The sequence below is a fragment of the Tripterygium wilfordii genome, chromosome 21 (assembly GCF_013401445.1).
Source record: "Tripterygium wilfordii isolate XIE 37 chromosome 21, ASM1340144v1, whole genome shotgun sequence".
In the NCBI taxonomy this organism is placed as follows: domain Eukaryota; kingdom Viridiplantae; phylum Streptophyta; class Magnoliopsida; order Celastrales; family Celastraceae; genus Tripterygium; species Tripterygium wilfordii.
In genome coordinates, this window is record NC_052252.1 from 17,773,648 (window position 1) to 17,787,190 (window position 13,543).

The 13,543-nt window shown below is 37.4% G+C and overlaps 3 protein-coding genes across 3 annotated transcripts; 1 reads left to right on the plus strand and 2 right to left on the minus strand.

Annotated features, from left to right (window-relative positions):
* The first annotated feature begins 968 nt into the window (after positions 1-968).
* Positions 969-8,312, plus strand: LOC119989402 (calcium-dependent mitochondrial ATP-magnesium/phosphate carrier protein 1). Its single transcript, XM_038834903.1, has 7 exons — positions 969-2,703; positions 4,158-4,575; positions 4,938-5,082; positions 5,473-5,588; positions 5,665-5,743; positions 6,688-6,921; positions 7,674-8,312. The coding sequence occupies exons 1-7, from the start codon at positions 1,527-1,529 to the stop codon at positions 8,022-8,024; spliced, it is 2,520 nt and encodes an 839-aa protein (XP_038690831.1). The 5' UTR covers positions 969-1,526; the 3' UTR covers positions 8,025-8,312.
* Positions 8,313-8,723: 411 nt separating this feature from the next.
* LOC119989407 (SKP1-like protein 1B) lies at positions 8,724-9,784 on the minus strand. Its single transcript, XM_038834909.1, has one exon. The coding sequence runs from the start codon at positions 9,380-9,382 to the stop codon at positions 8,930-8,932; it is 453 nt and encodes a 150-aa protein (XP_038690837.1). The 5' UTR covers positions 9,383-9,784; the 3' UTR covers positions 8,724-8,929.
* Positions 9,785-10,004: 220 nt separating this feature from the next.
* On the minus strand, positions 10,005-12,970 carry LOC119989406 (ATP synthase subunit d, mitochondrial-like). Its single transcript, XM_038834908.1, has 5 exons — positions 12,742-12,970; positions 12,024-12,105; positions 10,525-10,589; positions 10,337-10,423; positions 10,005-10,253 (listed from the first exon to the last, which is right to left on the minus strand). The coding sequence occupies exons 1-5, from the start codon at positions 12,910-12,912 to the stop codon at positions 10,152-10,154; spliced, it is 507 nt and encodes a 168-aa protein (XP_038690836.1). The 5' UTR covers positions 12,913-12,970; the 3' UTR covers positions 10,005-10,151.
* Between the last annotated feature and the right edge of the window lie 573 nt (positions 12,971-13,543).

The window sequence follows — 13,543 nt, forward strand, 5'->3', positions numbered from 1 at the left end:
TAAATTACATAGTTTTCAGACTAATTTATGGCTTAAAATATATTTTTGAAGATTCTCTCAGGAATAAGATCGTTCTTTGTGTTGCCAAGTCAAAAATCAACTTGATTCCAGTTGCTGAGTTAATGTCCCTTAGGTCTTAGAATGGGCTGTCTGGTGAATATGCTCTCTTAATAATCAGACTTGCCTTTTGACTAACATTGTTTGTGCAGCCAATTGCGTTTGTCGTCTTCCAATTGGTCCTAGTATTTTATATTATGTTTTTGATGTGAAATATTTTGGATACACATTGATGGAGGTTTTAAACTTTAATTATACAAAGCATTAATTGCCAGCTTAATGATATCATTGCTATTTTTTGCATAAAGACTTTAACAAGTTGTATAGTGTTGATGTGTAGAATTCAACTTAACAACGGTTCGTTGGCCGAGATAGTGAACTTGACCACGTTAACTCTTGACGCGAGCGGGAAGGGGTGAGCTCAGGTCCTTCATTGTATGTCAATGTCACTGTACATTATCTCTCACATTGAGCATCGCCTTAGGTATCGAGAAAATCAAAACTCAACCTTTTAAATTCATAAGGGCCTCAAGTCTTGAGAAAATCAGCACTCATAACCTTTTAAATTCATTATCAAATTATCACTCACTAATTAACAACACCCTCCCGAACGGATAAGAACTGGTTTCAATTATGATGATAATTAAGGATATACTTTTAAAAAAGATTAAGATAAATGCATTATTAACTTTTGATTTTTGTATTCTAACATTTGTTTAGATTTGAGGCCTGGCAAACAAACAGACAGCATATGATTCTAAACCCCAAAGCCCAAGTGGCCTCCATGTCTACTAGGACTTACGTCAGCTTTTATCCATTCATTTATTTTTCATTATCCAATAAAATAAATTTTATTTTCTTGATTTATTTTCCATCTCATAAATGATAAATCATATTTTTCTTTCTTACCAAACAAACAAAAAAAGTAAAAAACTAACTGATGGTTTATTCTTCATCTTCCTCCTCTGTCACCATATCTAATCTGATATCTCTCGCTTCTCAAACAGAAACAAAATCCCTTCTTGTCTTAATATCCGTTTTATCCCTCTCAATCTAAATCTGACTTTTCGTTTCTCTCTCTCTCTGGTTTCAGCTCTTCCATGTCTATTCTGATACTAAGCTCTGACAAGCTGTTCTGTAACGCTCATTTTGTAAGCTGTGCTGTACCTGAGAATTACTGCTCCAAGAAATAATCTTCGCAGTTTCAATCGTTTCCTTGTCCGTAAAATTAGGGTTCTTGGCGGTTTCAAGTTGATTTCGCAGTTTCTTCATCGGATCTCAGTTCTGGTTCAGCTCGATTACCGTAAACTCTGTTGATTGAGCTTTTTTCCCCTTATCTTTCTAGCGCTGTCTTTTATTTATTTTCGAATCCTGTTTAGAGTTTTAGTTCTTCGTTGTTTGGGTGCGGAGACATATGTGATTGTTGTTGAAGTTTACGACGGGAGTGTAGTAGAGGAGAGAGAGTGATAATGGTGTACGCAAATGATCATCCGGTGGAGTCTTTTTTCAACTCGATTCAGGTGGCACTTTCACCGCTTGAATCGGGGTTTCGGAAAGCTGCCAAAGACCTTGAAACTTGCTGGGCAGGGCCGAAGGATAAACCTAAGAGTCTAGGATTAGTGAATAGTGGGGATAGTGATGGTAAGATTCAGATCTCTGCGTTGAAGAGGAAGAGTAATGGACTTAATGGACACTCTATGGTGAATACTGAAGAGAAGAAGAAAGGAGGGTTGTCAATCAAAGTACCAATCAAGAACTTGTTGGGTCTGTTTTCGCCAAATGTTGTCAATGTGAATATTAGTAGCAAAGTGGAGGTACCTAAGAAAGGGCTGAAAGAGAGGGATTTCGGGAATGAAGAAGAGTCATGCATAAATTGCTTGCGGTTTGCAGTGACTTGGGATTTGTTGGTTAATAGTTTTGTTCAGGTGTTTCCAAGCCCATTCAAAATGGGAAAGAAGAAGTCTTGCAAAACAGGTGATGAGAAGAAAAGGAATTCATGCTTGTGCATACATGCGATGAAATCATCAACGATTCCATGGGAAGTAAATAATGCAGAACTAAAGGATGATCAATCTGCTGTGCTATCAAATAGTTATATTGTGAAACATAGAGATGGAAATGGTGTGTCACTTGAATGCTTAATAGGTTTTATATTTGATCAGTTGGTGCAAAATCTTCAGAAACTTGATCAAGGGAAGGAAATGGAACAGAAGAGTTCTGATTCGTCGCCCCTGCACCCTCCTCCTACCTCTCAATTTGATCATCTAGGGGTTCTGATGAGTATTTGGGAAGGCCGAAAGGCTGATGTTAATGGGTTTTTGGGGAATCTGAAATTCGCAAGGGTGGGTGGCATACCATCGAGTGTTGTGGGAGTATCTTCTTCAGTTGGTGAAGAGAGTGATAATGGTGTTGGTACTGGCAATACGGAGGAAACAGGGGATGTCTCTCAACAGAAGGGGCCCGGTGGATTACTTAGTATCCCTCTGTCAAATGTGGAGCGTTTGAAGTCAACATTGTCAACTGTTTCATTCACTGAACTGATTGAGCTTGTGCCACATTTAGGGCGACCTTCTAATTCTAAAGACTATCCTGACAAGAAGAAACTAATTTCTGTCCAGGATTTCTTTCGATACACAGAGTCTGAAGGTATGTCTTTTAATGCCAGGTGATCACTTTTTGTTTGGTTTCATGCTTGTTTTGTGGGATCTGAATGAGTAAAAGGAGTGTTTCATGCTGAATGAGCCAGCGTGATTGTTGTAAACTTTAGTATCTCCTAATAGGTGTCTACTTGATTTGACCTGAATGTAGTTGGTACCTGAATGTAGTTGGTATCTTAAATCACTCTCATGGAAAGTTCACATCTTCAAAATAAATAAATAAAAATAACATTTTCTCAACATTATGATGCAATGCAGGATTGTTAGTGAGGGTGTGTCTATTTTTGTCCGTAGAGAAGGCAAAAGAATCAGTTGGCTATTGGATGTGTTGTCTTGAATATTCTCTCTGATTTTGTGTAAACTTAACTTAAAGAACATTCTTGTTACTTATCCAAAAAAAGAAAGAAAGAAAGAAGATTCTTGTTGGCTAGAGATTTGTGCTTGTATTTGTTACAAATAGAATTTTGTTTGTTCACTTATATGTCCGAACATTCTTGTTGGCTAGAGATTTGTGCTTGTATTTTGTTATGAATATAATTTCATTTGATCACTTATGTCTGTGGAACAACATTCCAAAAAAATGCATCTGGAGCCGTGTGACTAGATCACATATTTTAAATATTTTCTTGCAATTACTTGAAGGCTTTTACAATATTAATATCTCGATTGAATGATAAGTAGTTTCATATGCTTTTATATTTGGTTTTGACTCCCCAAAGGTAAATTTTAAAAATATATTGCAACTCTTCATATTTCTCATTTTTTATGTCAAGAGATGGAGTTAAATTTGATTTATTGCGGGATGCTCTGGGCAACGTTGTTTCTCAATTATCTTGATCTATGGTAATCTTTTTGCTGCTCAAAATGCCTATTTTTGCATGGCCAAATTATCTGAGATCTAGTAATGAATTTCATGAACGACCTAGACGTTTGTCGTCTTATTGACAACTTTGAGATGATGAGAGACTAAGAGAATTTTCCTACTCCATCTTAGCTTGATATTTTCCCTTCAAAATTAAGATATAGCGCCTCAATTAGCATAGTTGGCCAGTGCTGAAGGATATGAGATATATTTTCTCTATTATCAGACTTTTAGACTGTTAGTAAACTTCTTTCTGCTTGAGATGATTGAAACCGTTGGTCTTCACTAGTTCGTTCTGCAATCTATACTCATGATAATATGCCATTTCATTCCATGAGAATCGTTTATTCCATTTTTGCATAGCGTGCTGTAGGATAGGTCAGTGATTGTAAGGTGTTAACATGTGATGCAGTTGTTGTTTCATCACATGCTACAAGCTACATTACCCCCATAAACTTGTTTGATGAATGGTTGTTTGTTTTAATTAATCTGATCATTTTCCTTTTAAATAGCACTAGTAAAAGAATAGGAACTTCTTTGTTTAGCAATTCCTATCCAATTTGACACACACTATCTTACAGGAAAGAGGTTCTTTGAGGAAATGGATAGAGATGGTGATGGTCAAGTGAACTTGGAAGATCTTGAGATTGCGATGAAAAAGAGAAATTTACCACGAAGATATGCTCGAGAATTTATGTGCCGAGCTAGAAGTCACTTATTTTCCAAATCCTTTGGTTGGAAGCAGTTCTTGTCCTTGATGGAACAGAGGGAACCAACCATTCTCCGTGCTTATACTTCTCTTTGTTTAAGCAAGTCTGGGACATTGCAAAAGAGTGAACTACTGGCGTCGCTTAAAAATGCTGGGCTTCCGGCAAACGAAGATAATGCTGTTGCCATGATGCGATTCCTGAATGCGGACACAGAAGAATCTATTTCTTATGGACATTTCCGAGATTTTATGCTTCTGCTTCCCTCTGATCGACTCCAAGATGATCCCCGGTAAGATTTTTTTAGCTCATTTGAGCTCCGTGTGACAAAGATTTGGCACAAGATCTGTTGTTATGTATGTTAGAATTGCTTTTGGTTAAAGAGGAATTATGAAATTGCGAGTCTGTAGCCTTGACTCATCTAATTACAGAAGTGTGTTATATTCACTTGATAAGATAATTCTTAAATTATTGTGATAATGCTTAAATTATTGTACAGTGCTTGGTGTCTCGATTGAGATGGTAATGGTTTTTCTTTTCTCAGTAATTAATACATATATCGTGAGAAAGGGGCTTGAATGGATACTTTGAGTTGCTATTGATAATTTTATAAATTTTATAACTCCTTCTTTTCTTTCCCTTTTGATCTCACAGGAATATATGGTTCGAAGCCGCAACTGTAGTTGCAGTTGCACCGCCTGTGGACATACCTACAGGAAGTGTTCTGAAATCTGCATTGGCTGGGGGGCTATCGTGCGCACTTTCCACTTCTTTATTGCATCCAGTTGATACAATAAAGGCAAACTCTCAATCTCAATTTTCATGTACCTCACAAACTCAGTTATGATCTATCTTACAATGACATTTTGCATTGAGAAGATTGTTAGAGGAGCATGACTTAATCTATTCCCAGACTAAATTATGGGCTGCCAGGTTGCCATTTGATGAAAAAAAGAAAAGAAAGTTGATTAGCATTTTCGAGTACTGATCCAAGGATGCTGCTTTGACAGAATTTATCTCCCTGGCAACTTCTTCTGATTTTTTTCTTTCTAATAGCAATATCTCCTGAAATCTATAAAACCAAAAATAAAAAGAGAAAAAGTTGGGTGGTTTTGTTATCGATTGTGGAGTATCAATTTGGAGTGTTGACAGAATATTAAGGCCTTCTCATGATTTCTTTGTTTTGTAGACTCGTGTGCAAGCATCTACACTTACCTTCCCAGAAATCATCGCAAAGCTTCCACAAATTGGAACTAGGGGATTATACAGGGGTTCAATTCCTGCAATTCTTGGACAGTTTTCCAGGTCCTTATTTTTTTATTTTCCTCTTTGCTTTTGCTTAATGATCCCGTTTGTATGGCTGACGTTTTCCTTTAAACAGTCATGGCTTGCGAACTGGAATATTTGAGGCGAGTAAGCTTGTTTTGATAAATGTAGCGCCCACTCTCCCGGATATCCAGGTAGTTATCATTGTGTTATATTTTCTGGTTCTAAATTTATTTTGCTGTTTGATTAGTCATATCTTGATGGTGAACACTGTCTTTGTTTTGTTAGTCTCGCAAGGTTTCCAAGTCCTTATCAAAAAGTTTAAAAAATGGGTGTTGTATTCCATAATTATTTGGAGTATGCATGGCTTTTGTTTTGGAAGGGAAAAAGAGAAGTACGCAAAACTTTTGACTGTTTTCTTTAATCTATGTTATAGTGCTTGTCATGATTGATGCGTTTTTAATGCAGCGTAGTTTGTCAACATGAAATGTAGATCTAATTTTGGGTTGAAATTAACCTTTACTTGAGATTGAAATTTTTTCTTAGTAACTAAAAGCACTAGCTGCAATTTTAGGCTTTATGCTGTTTGTTGTGCCTCATTCCATGTCAATGCCTCAGATAAGTCAGTTAATGTGGCTGTCTTCAAGGCTTTCCAAGCTCCTCTATTTTGTTATGTGAAAGAGTTTTTCACTGATCAAGCAGCTGATTTTCATTGATATCACATGTAAGACAATTAATTTAGGAAACGGAAAGTCTACTACAGCTCAAGTAATACATGTAATTTGGGTAAAACCTGCTGACATGCAGAGTGCTTGACCCTATTTAGCTGTTAGCTGTGCATGTGTTCGTGCATGTTTGCTCCGGCATGCACGTGCACATGCGAGGCTTATAGTCATAGACGGGCATTATATTGAAAGGGCATCCTCTAGCATAATTGTTTTTGCAATACATGATACACATTGAAAGGGGAATAGCCTAATTTTAGCTCATTGGGGGTTGATTTATTAGAATCATAGTAGAGGCTCTCATGAGTTCTCACATTTAGACTTCTTAGCCCTCACATGTAAGACATTCCAGAGTAGTGGTCTCAGTATTTATCTGAAGTTACATGAAAGTTGTTGTATCGAATTTTCTGCAGGTTCAATCAATTTCATCATTCTGTAGCACAGTTCTGGGAACAGCAGTGCGAATCCCATGTGAGGTATTAAAGCAACGGTTGCAGGCTGGCATTTTTGACAATGTGGGGGAGGCTATTGTTGGTACTTGGCAGCAAGATGGTTTAAAGGGTTTTTTCCGTGGGACTGGCGCTACTCTTTGCCGTGAAGTTCCATTCTACGTTGCTGGCATGGGGCTTTATGCAGAGTCCAAGAAGGTATGGGGGATCTATGTATATACACAACTTTTTTTTGAAAAAATCATTGCAAAAAGTTTTCAAATTTCAAAGGTTATTTTTTTCCCTATGTTTTGTGCTTACATTGGATGTCCTCAAGGCTCAAAGAGAATCTGTCAATCTGATCATTGAGCTCATTTTATGTCATTACCCACCCTGATCAAAAGCAAAATGCAAATCCTTCTGAAAAATGTCTGCCAGAAACTAGACCATAGGAACATAGGGGCCTCATTTTTCCTAGTGATTTATTTTCAGAAATGAGAATCAGTAATGGCTTGGAGATATTCAATATCTGAAAATATGATTTGGTTTTCCTCCATATTGCTGAAGAGAGTAACATAAACGTGTCTAAAACCTATATTATACTTTGTGGACATTTTTCAAATTGGCTGTAGTGTGTCATTATACTCCCTATTGGTGGTGGCTTTGGCAAAATAATTTAAGCGGAGGACTTGGTCATGGAAACATTGATCATTATATTGAACAATAAAATCTAGATAATGTGTTTGCTCAAGTGTGTCTGCGGAGGTCAAGCTAAATGATAGAAACGTTTGTGCAAGAATTAACTTGCTGATGACAACATTTGGTACATGTGGACATTTTCCATCTCATTGTCCATTCAAGCATACGTAGACGGTCGTGTTATTTCAATACTGAATGTTTTAAAATGATTTTCTCTGTTTACCTCAATGGAATGGTTGATATGATTACTCATTACTATATTGGTTTTTAAGGCTGCCCAGAAACTTCTGGGGCGGGAACTGGAGCCCTGGGAAGTAATCTCGGTTGGGGCTTTGTCTGGAGGGCTAGCTGCTGTTGTTACTACTCCTTTTGATGTGATGAAAACTAGAATGATGACTGCTGCACGTGGTCGAACACTATCAATGACAATGGTAGCCTTCTCTATACTTCGTCATGAGGGACCCCTTGGTCTCTTCAAAGGAGCACTACCAAGGTTCTTCTGGATTGCTCCTCTAGGTGCGATGAACTTTGCAGGCTATGAGCTTGCAAAAAAAGCAATGGTTAAAAACGAGGAAGCTGTTGGGGATCAGCCGTCTCAGAAGAAGTTGGCCAGTTCAGGGTAAACAGTTTTTTCAAAGTGAAAAGGCAAAGGAAAATATACCAGATACAGGTTACTCCACCCACCGAAAGTAGTAGAGTAATGCTGCCGGAAAGTTTTGTGCCGTTTTTCCGAATGATAAGCAGCAAATGCTTCATTGTCATCTGTCGACAACCCTGCTTTTTTTGTCAAGAGTTAAATACAGTCTCTCATTCTGAACTTGTTATGCCATGTTCATGCTTGTTTGTACGTCGATCCCAATTTTCACATTAGTGTACATTTAACGTGCAGTGAGTTGACTCGTTTTGCTTTTGGCCGCCTTCGTCTTTAGTTTTTTTTAGGGCTCCTTCTTACATAGGCTAGACAGCTTGTTTATTCAGCTAAAAAAAGAAAAACTACCTGCCATTTTCAATTTTATTGATTTGGTGAGGACCAACAACTGAACCGTTGGTAGAGAAGATGGTTTTGTGGAAGCTTAAGCAGCAGCTCCCACTGATTTTGGTGCCAAAGAACTTGGAGAGTTTTGTTTAATTGATTGACATTTAGGTATGAAGCCATAAGAATAGTGCTTGAGAACTCTGACCCCCATTTAATTTTTAATTAACGTAGAGTGTGATGTTAAGTGGGTCGGGATTTACACGTGTGTTTATATTAGTTATTTCACATGTCATACAGATTTAAAGGTAAAATGGGAGTCTTATTTTAAGTAGATGTGGTTTTCACGTTAGTATGTTACCACTCTAATTGATTGAAAGGCTAGATGTTTAAGTACACGCAGATTGTTTCAAAGGAACAAATTTTAGTTGGTTTAAGCAATAGTCTAATGGGCTTTTAAACGGCCCAATTTAGCTTAAGACGGCAGTTAAAAAGAGAAGTTACTGCATAACTACTGAAAATAAAGACTAAAAGGCATTACAATATTTTTCCCTGTCATTCAAAAGCCCATTTGTTTTGATTCCTAATTTCGTCTTCTTCCTCGGCAGAAAAGTCGTTCTTGATGTTGAATGTCTCACGAATTTGTTCAGGAGTCTTCCCCTTGATCATGTCTGTTACGGTTTGGCAGCACAAACCAAGCAACTTCTTGATCTCCAGATAGTTTGCTGCCATAAGTAGATCATACAGAGTGTTCGTGTCTACCTTCATGAAGTCTGAGTCGAAGGATTTGAGATTTCCAGCGGCATCCTTGTCTTCCGCGTGCTTCATGCAGTACTCAAGTATCTTGGACAGAGTCTTGCTCTTCACGTTGGGCAGAGGGATTTTTCCATCAGCGCAATCGTCTTCAATCATGCGCTTTATGGCCGCTGCCTCCATCACCACCGCCTCCTCCACCTCAAACACCTCTCCATCAGAACTCACTAGAGTGATCTTCTTGGAGCTCGACATTGTTTCAGTCGGTTCGAGACTAACAAGCAGAGTGAGTATAGAAATCTAGAGTGAGTGAGAGAGAGAGAGAGAGAGAGTTGAATCAGCAAAAAGAGAAGATTGAGAACTTGTGTTTTGCGCAAGAGTACGAGTATTACTGCGGGTATTTATGGGAGAGTTATTTGGTCCAAGGAAATCTATTCCTTTTGGGAGTAGGATTTCCTCATGGAATTATGAATTCTACACATACTATGAATTGTACAACAGTTTCCTACGGGCAATTACGCAACCACTCAAACAAGAAGAAAAGGTATCTGTTGGAGAATGCTGATGAGAACCAAGGAGACGTCATCAAGCCGGCTACGTTAGCTAGGGAGGAAATTACGGTAGAAGGGAATAACGTAATGTCCTGACGTCTTAATTAGAGGCTCAATAATCTAGTTTCCTATATTGTTTAGTTCCAAGTTTTATCAAATGCAAAGGACACCTTAATGATACAATATCAACCAAAATCCATTTTAACCGTCATTTCCAATAATCTTTACCTCATTATTGGGTGTGAATTTCACCACAAAACTAGATGAACTGGAATACATTTTCTTGTAAATCAATCATGGTAAAGTAATTGGAAAAGAAAAGCGAGAGTTCATTAACGGGCTATCTTCATCATCCCAGAACATCGCAACAAGAAACAGTCTGGTGGTTATTATTGTCAGAAAAGGAAAACATGAATAAGTTTAGATATGCTGGCCAAGCTCTTCACTCTTTGATTCTAAAATGAGCAAACATATCAATAACCCCAGTAGTCATTCCGGATCTCATCATCAAATTTCTTCCTCAGCTCAGGATGCTTCTCAAAGTACTCGTCTGCGGTCATTGTACTAAGCCTTTTCTGTTATGGTAGATAAGATTGACGTGAAAAATTGTAAGACAGACAAGATCAAAAGAGAACCAATTAAATATTTGTTTGCAAACCTTCAAGTCTTGAACATCAGCAATTTCCTTCTCCAAACGCTCAGACTCCTTCAGGGAGTTCTGCTCTGCTTCTTTCAACTCCACCAACTACAGTCACAATCAAAACATGCCTTTTTAGAATCTGAAAATTTGTAAAAGAGTGTGCATAAGAGAGAAGAATAGCAACTGAAAAATAGAATTGTACTTACTAACTGATCAAATTTAGGCTTATATTGAGGAGTAACTGTGTCTACATACTTTGGTATCTCAATGCCTGCAAATGATTTAAGGTGGATCAGCCAGCAATTATTATAGAACTACATATCACTATTTCGCTCAATTGGGTATCCATAAGAAACCACTAAATCATTTTTCTGCTACCCAAACAGCATCTTAGAATTTCCATTTAATATCAAACGATAAAGATTCCATAATAGCAATTGTATGATTCAAAGGCGTACAAGTAAAGAGTGATTCAATAGGAAAAGAGGAAAATCAACATGATAACAGCCAAAGGCCTGCCATTCAAAAAGTGTTGTAGTAATAATCAAATATTAGATTATAGATTAACCCTAGCCACGACATTGCAATTTACGACAGATGAAATTACGTAGAAGCATAATCAACTTCGGTTTTGGTTTCCACTTTACAGAAGTAACTGTATTTTTGCTAACTTTCATATTCATTGGAATTCAGTTCCACAAGTCTTATGTTCTACTTTTTTTATCAGTCTTTATTTTGCCAGGCTGATCCTAGTCAAAATTATAATCTCTTAGTATGAGAACAAATAGCTAAATCTTGGCCTAGTGGTGAGGTTGCTTCACCGCAGCCTAGAAGCAATGAGTGCAAAACTGCAAATCCTAGAAAATCTTAATTGCAGGGTATGACTGCTTACATTCTGCCCTTTCCTAACCTGCTTCCCTTGCAGTAGTCTAGTGCAAGGAACTGTTTAGCTTACTATGAGAGCATGTAATTGGGTATCTGTATTACAAAGTCTCACAAACATGTAATTGTAATGTAAGCTACAACATATGATGAATGAGCATGCAACTTTGAGACCATTTTCAGATCTAGCATGCTATAGGACTTTGTCATACAATCAACCCTAAGGCATAGGATGCCAAAGAACCACCACAGTGGAGGTAAAGTATCGTACGAAGTTCTGCGATTTCTGTGAATTACCACCTTACTGGTCTTAGAGATGCTGTTCACATGCCACAAAAGCTCATATTTATCATGTTATGTTCATGATAAATCTAATTAAGGTTCCATTAAAATTTTATGCTTCCTAATCATTTAGCCAATAGAAACCCTAAAACTCTAAGCATCTTGCAAACTTGAAGCACTAAACTACAGCATCATGGAAGCTAACTGCCACTTCCTACATCAGGGGCCATATAGTAAGACATCATTCAACACCAGAAAAAGTTCAGTAATTATAATTATTAATTTTTTCTTTTGAAAGAAGCTCCAATAAATGATAACATAATACATGTATTAATTTTTTCTTTTCAAAGCAGCACACTTTCTGCAAAATAATCATAAAGCATGTGCAAGATAATCAAATCATTGTATCACAAATGATTGATCACCTGAGATAACTCTAAGCATAGAATAAACAAAATGCATTGAGAAATAAGTCACAAATAAAAGATCTATGTAAGCAAGCCGCACAGTTGCACATTGAGAAGTAGATTAGAAAACCTACTATCATGGGCCTCTTTGTACATATCCACTAAGCGAGATCCAATTCCTTTCCGATAGGACTCCCAGTCAATTGGTTCAGGTTCCTGCAAATTTAACAGTAAACTTTAAAATAAATCACTTTAAGAAGACATCAAATATCAAGCCTCAAGGGCAACTATGTTATCAAACAAGCCTTACTCCAACCCTATCTATCTGGTTGAAATAAACTTCAAATGCGCTCCTTCAGTTTACATAAAGAGTTAACAGTGTGTTACCGCATTTAGTTGCCTATTATTTCACAAAAATACAAACAGAGTATGAACAAGAGCCTAGAAGCGCTATTGGATTACAGGAACAACCAGCTTGATCGATATAATGCTTCTAATGATTTAAAACCATAAATTATCGAACAGAAAGTCCTATTTTATCCACAAATCAAAATATAACCAGTCTCCTCTTCCAATTTCAGAGGCATAACCTAATTTTCGTATCACTAAAGCACGATTCCATACCGAAAAAAGAAGAACAAAAAGCTCCGAATGATTTAATCATGCACATAAAACCAGGGAAACGATTACTCAGATCCGTGAAATCTAAGATAAAGGGGGCTAGATTGCTAATATCTTAAAGCGATAAAGATCTGATCTCAGCACTCATAGCACCAAAATCGCAAAGAAACATCAAAGTATACAAAATTCAAACACCGGAAAGATCGAGCTACATATAGAGAAATAGATTACCTGGCTGAACTTGGTCTGGAGAGCGTTATTGACCTCGTCGAAGGCGCGGCGGAGAGTGGCGAACTCCTTGCGGGCCTCGTCGGAGACCAAAAGCTTCGACATCCCTTCCCAGTCAATACTCTTCGATGCTTTGAATGCCACATCGGTCACTTTCTTTCCTGCTCCGCTCATTTTCTCTCGCTTTGCCTTGCGGTCTCGGCTGCTGCGGCCTTTTCCTCTTCTCTTCTTGCTGCCGATGCTGGTGTGGTATTTGTTGCTGATCGTGTCCACTGGTTGGTTACCTGGGCCAGACGATTGGGCCCATATTATTGGGCCTCTTCTACTTCAGCCCAAATTAAAAATGTGGTTTCCACTTTCCAGGCCTCGCGGACTGGGCCCTTAATGGGCTAGAAATAGTTTATGACTTTCTATACTGTATGTTCTTCAATGAGATGTAATCAAACGATCAAAGTATGAAATTAATTATGCATCCAAGTCAACAGTTGAGATCATTAGGATAGCAAATATTAAGATGTCTATCATTTTACCGAAAATCATCGTAAGTAGCAAAAATGATTGTAAATGTGTGTAATCGTAGCATTTGATTCTTAGATTTAACTCTTTTTTTTTTAACTAATTAAATTAATTAATTGATACAGGACACCAATCTATATATTCTAACAATAGAATTTTATTTATTTTTGTGCATGCTTGTGGCACGGAAGCAGAAGCATGAGTGCATGACAATCAGTAAAGAAAATGTGAATTAATATTCTCTTCTTTTTTTTTTTCTGGAGTGATTGATTTCTGAGTCTTCAATCCA

Coding starts and splice junctions, on each gene's coding strand:
- LOC119989406 (XM_038834908.1), bottom strand. CDS start 12,912: ATGAGCGGAGCAGGAAAGAAAGTGACCGATGTGGCATTCAAAGCATCG. Junction 10,590..12,023: donor GTACAAAGAGGCCCATGATA/GTAGGTTTTCTA, acceptor AATCATTTGCAG/GCATTGAGATACCAAAGTAT. Junction 10,424..10,524: donor AGCCTAAATTTGATCAGTTA/GTAAGTACAATT, acceptor TTGTGACTGTAG/TTGGTGGAGTTGAAAGAAGC.
- LOC119989402 (XM_038834903.1), top strand. CDS start 1,527: ATGGTGTACGCAAATGATCATCCGGTGGAGTCTTTTTTCAACTCGATT. Junction 4,576..4,937: donor CGACTCCAAGATGATCCCCG/GTAAGATTTTTT, acceptor TTGATCTCACAG/GAATATATGGTTCGAAGCCG. Junction 5,083..5,472: donor ATCCAGTTGATACAATAAAG/GCAAACTCTCAA, acceptor TTTGTTTTGTAG/ACTCGTGTGCAAGCATCTAC.
- LOC119989407 (XM_038834909.1), bottom strand. CDS start 9,382: ATGTCGAGCTCCAAGAAGATCACTCTAGTGAGTTCTGATGGAGAGGTG.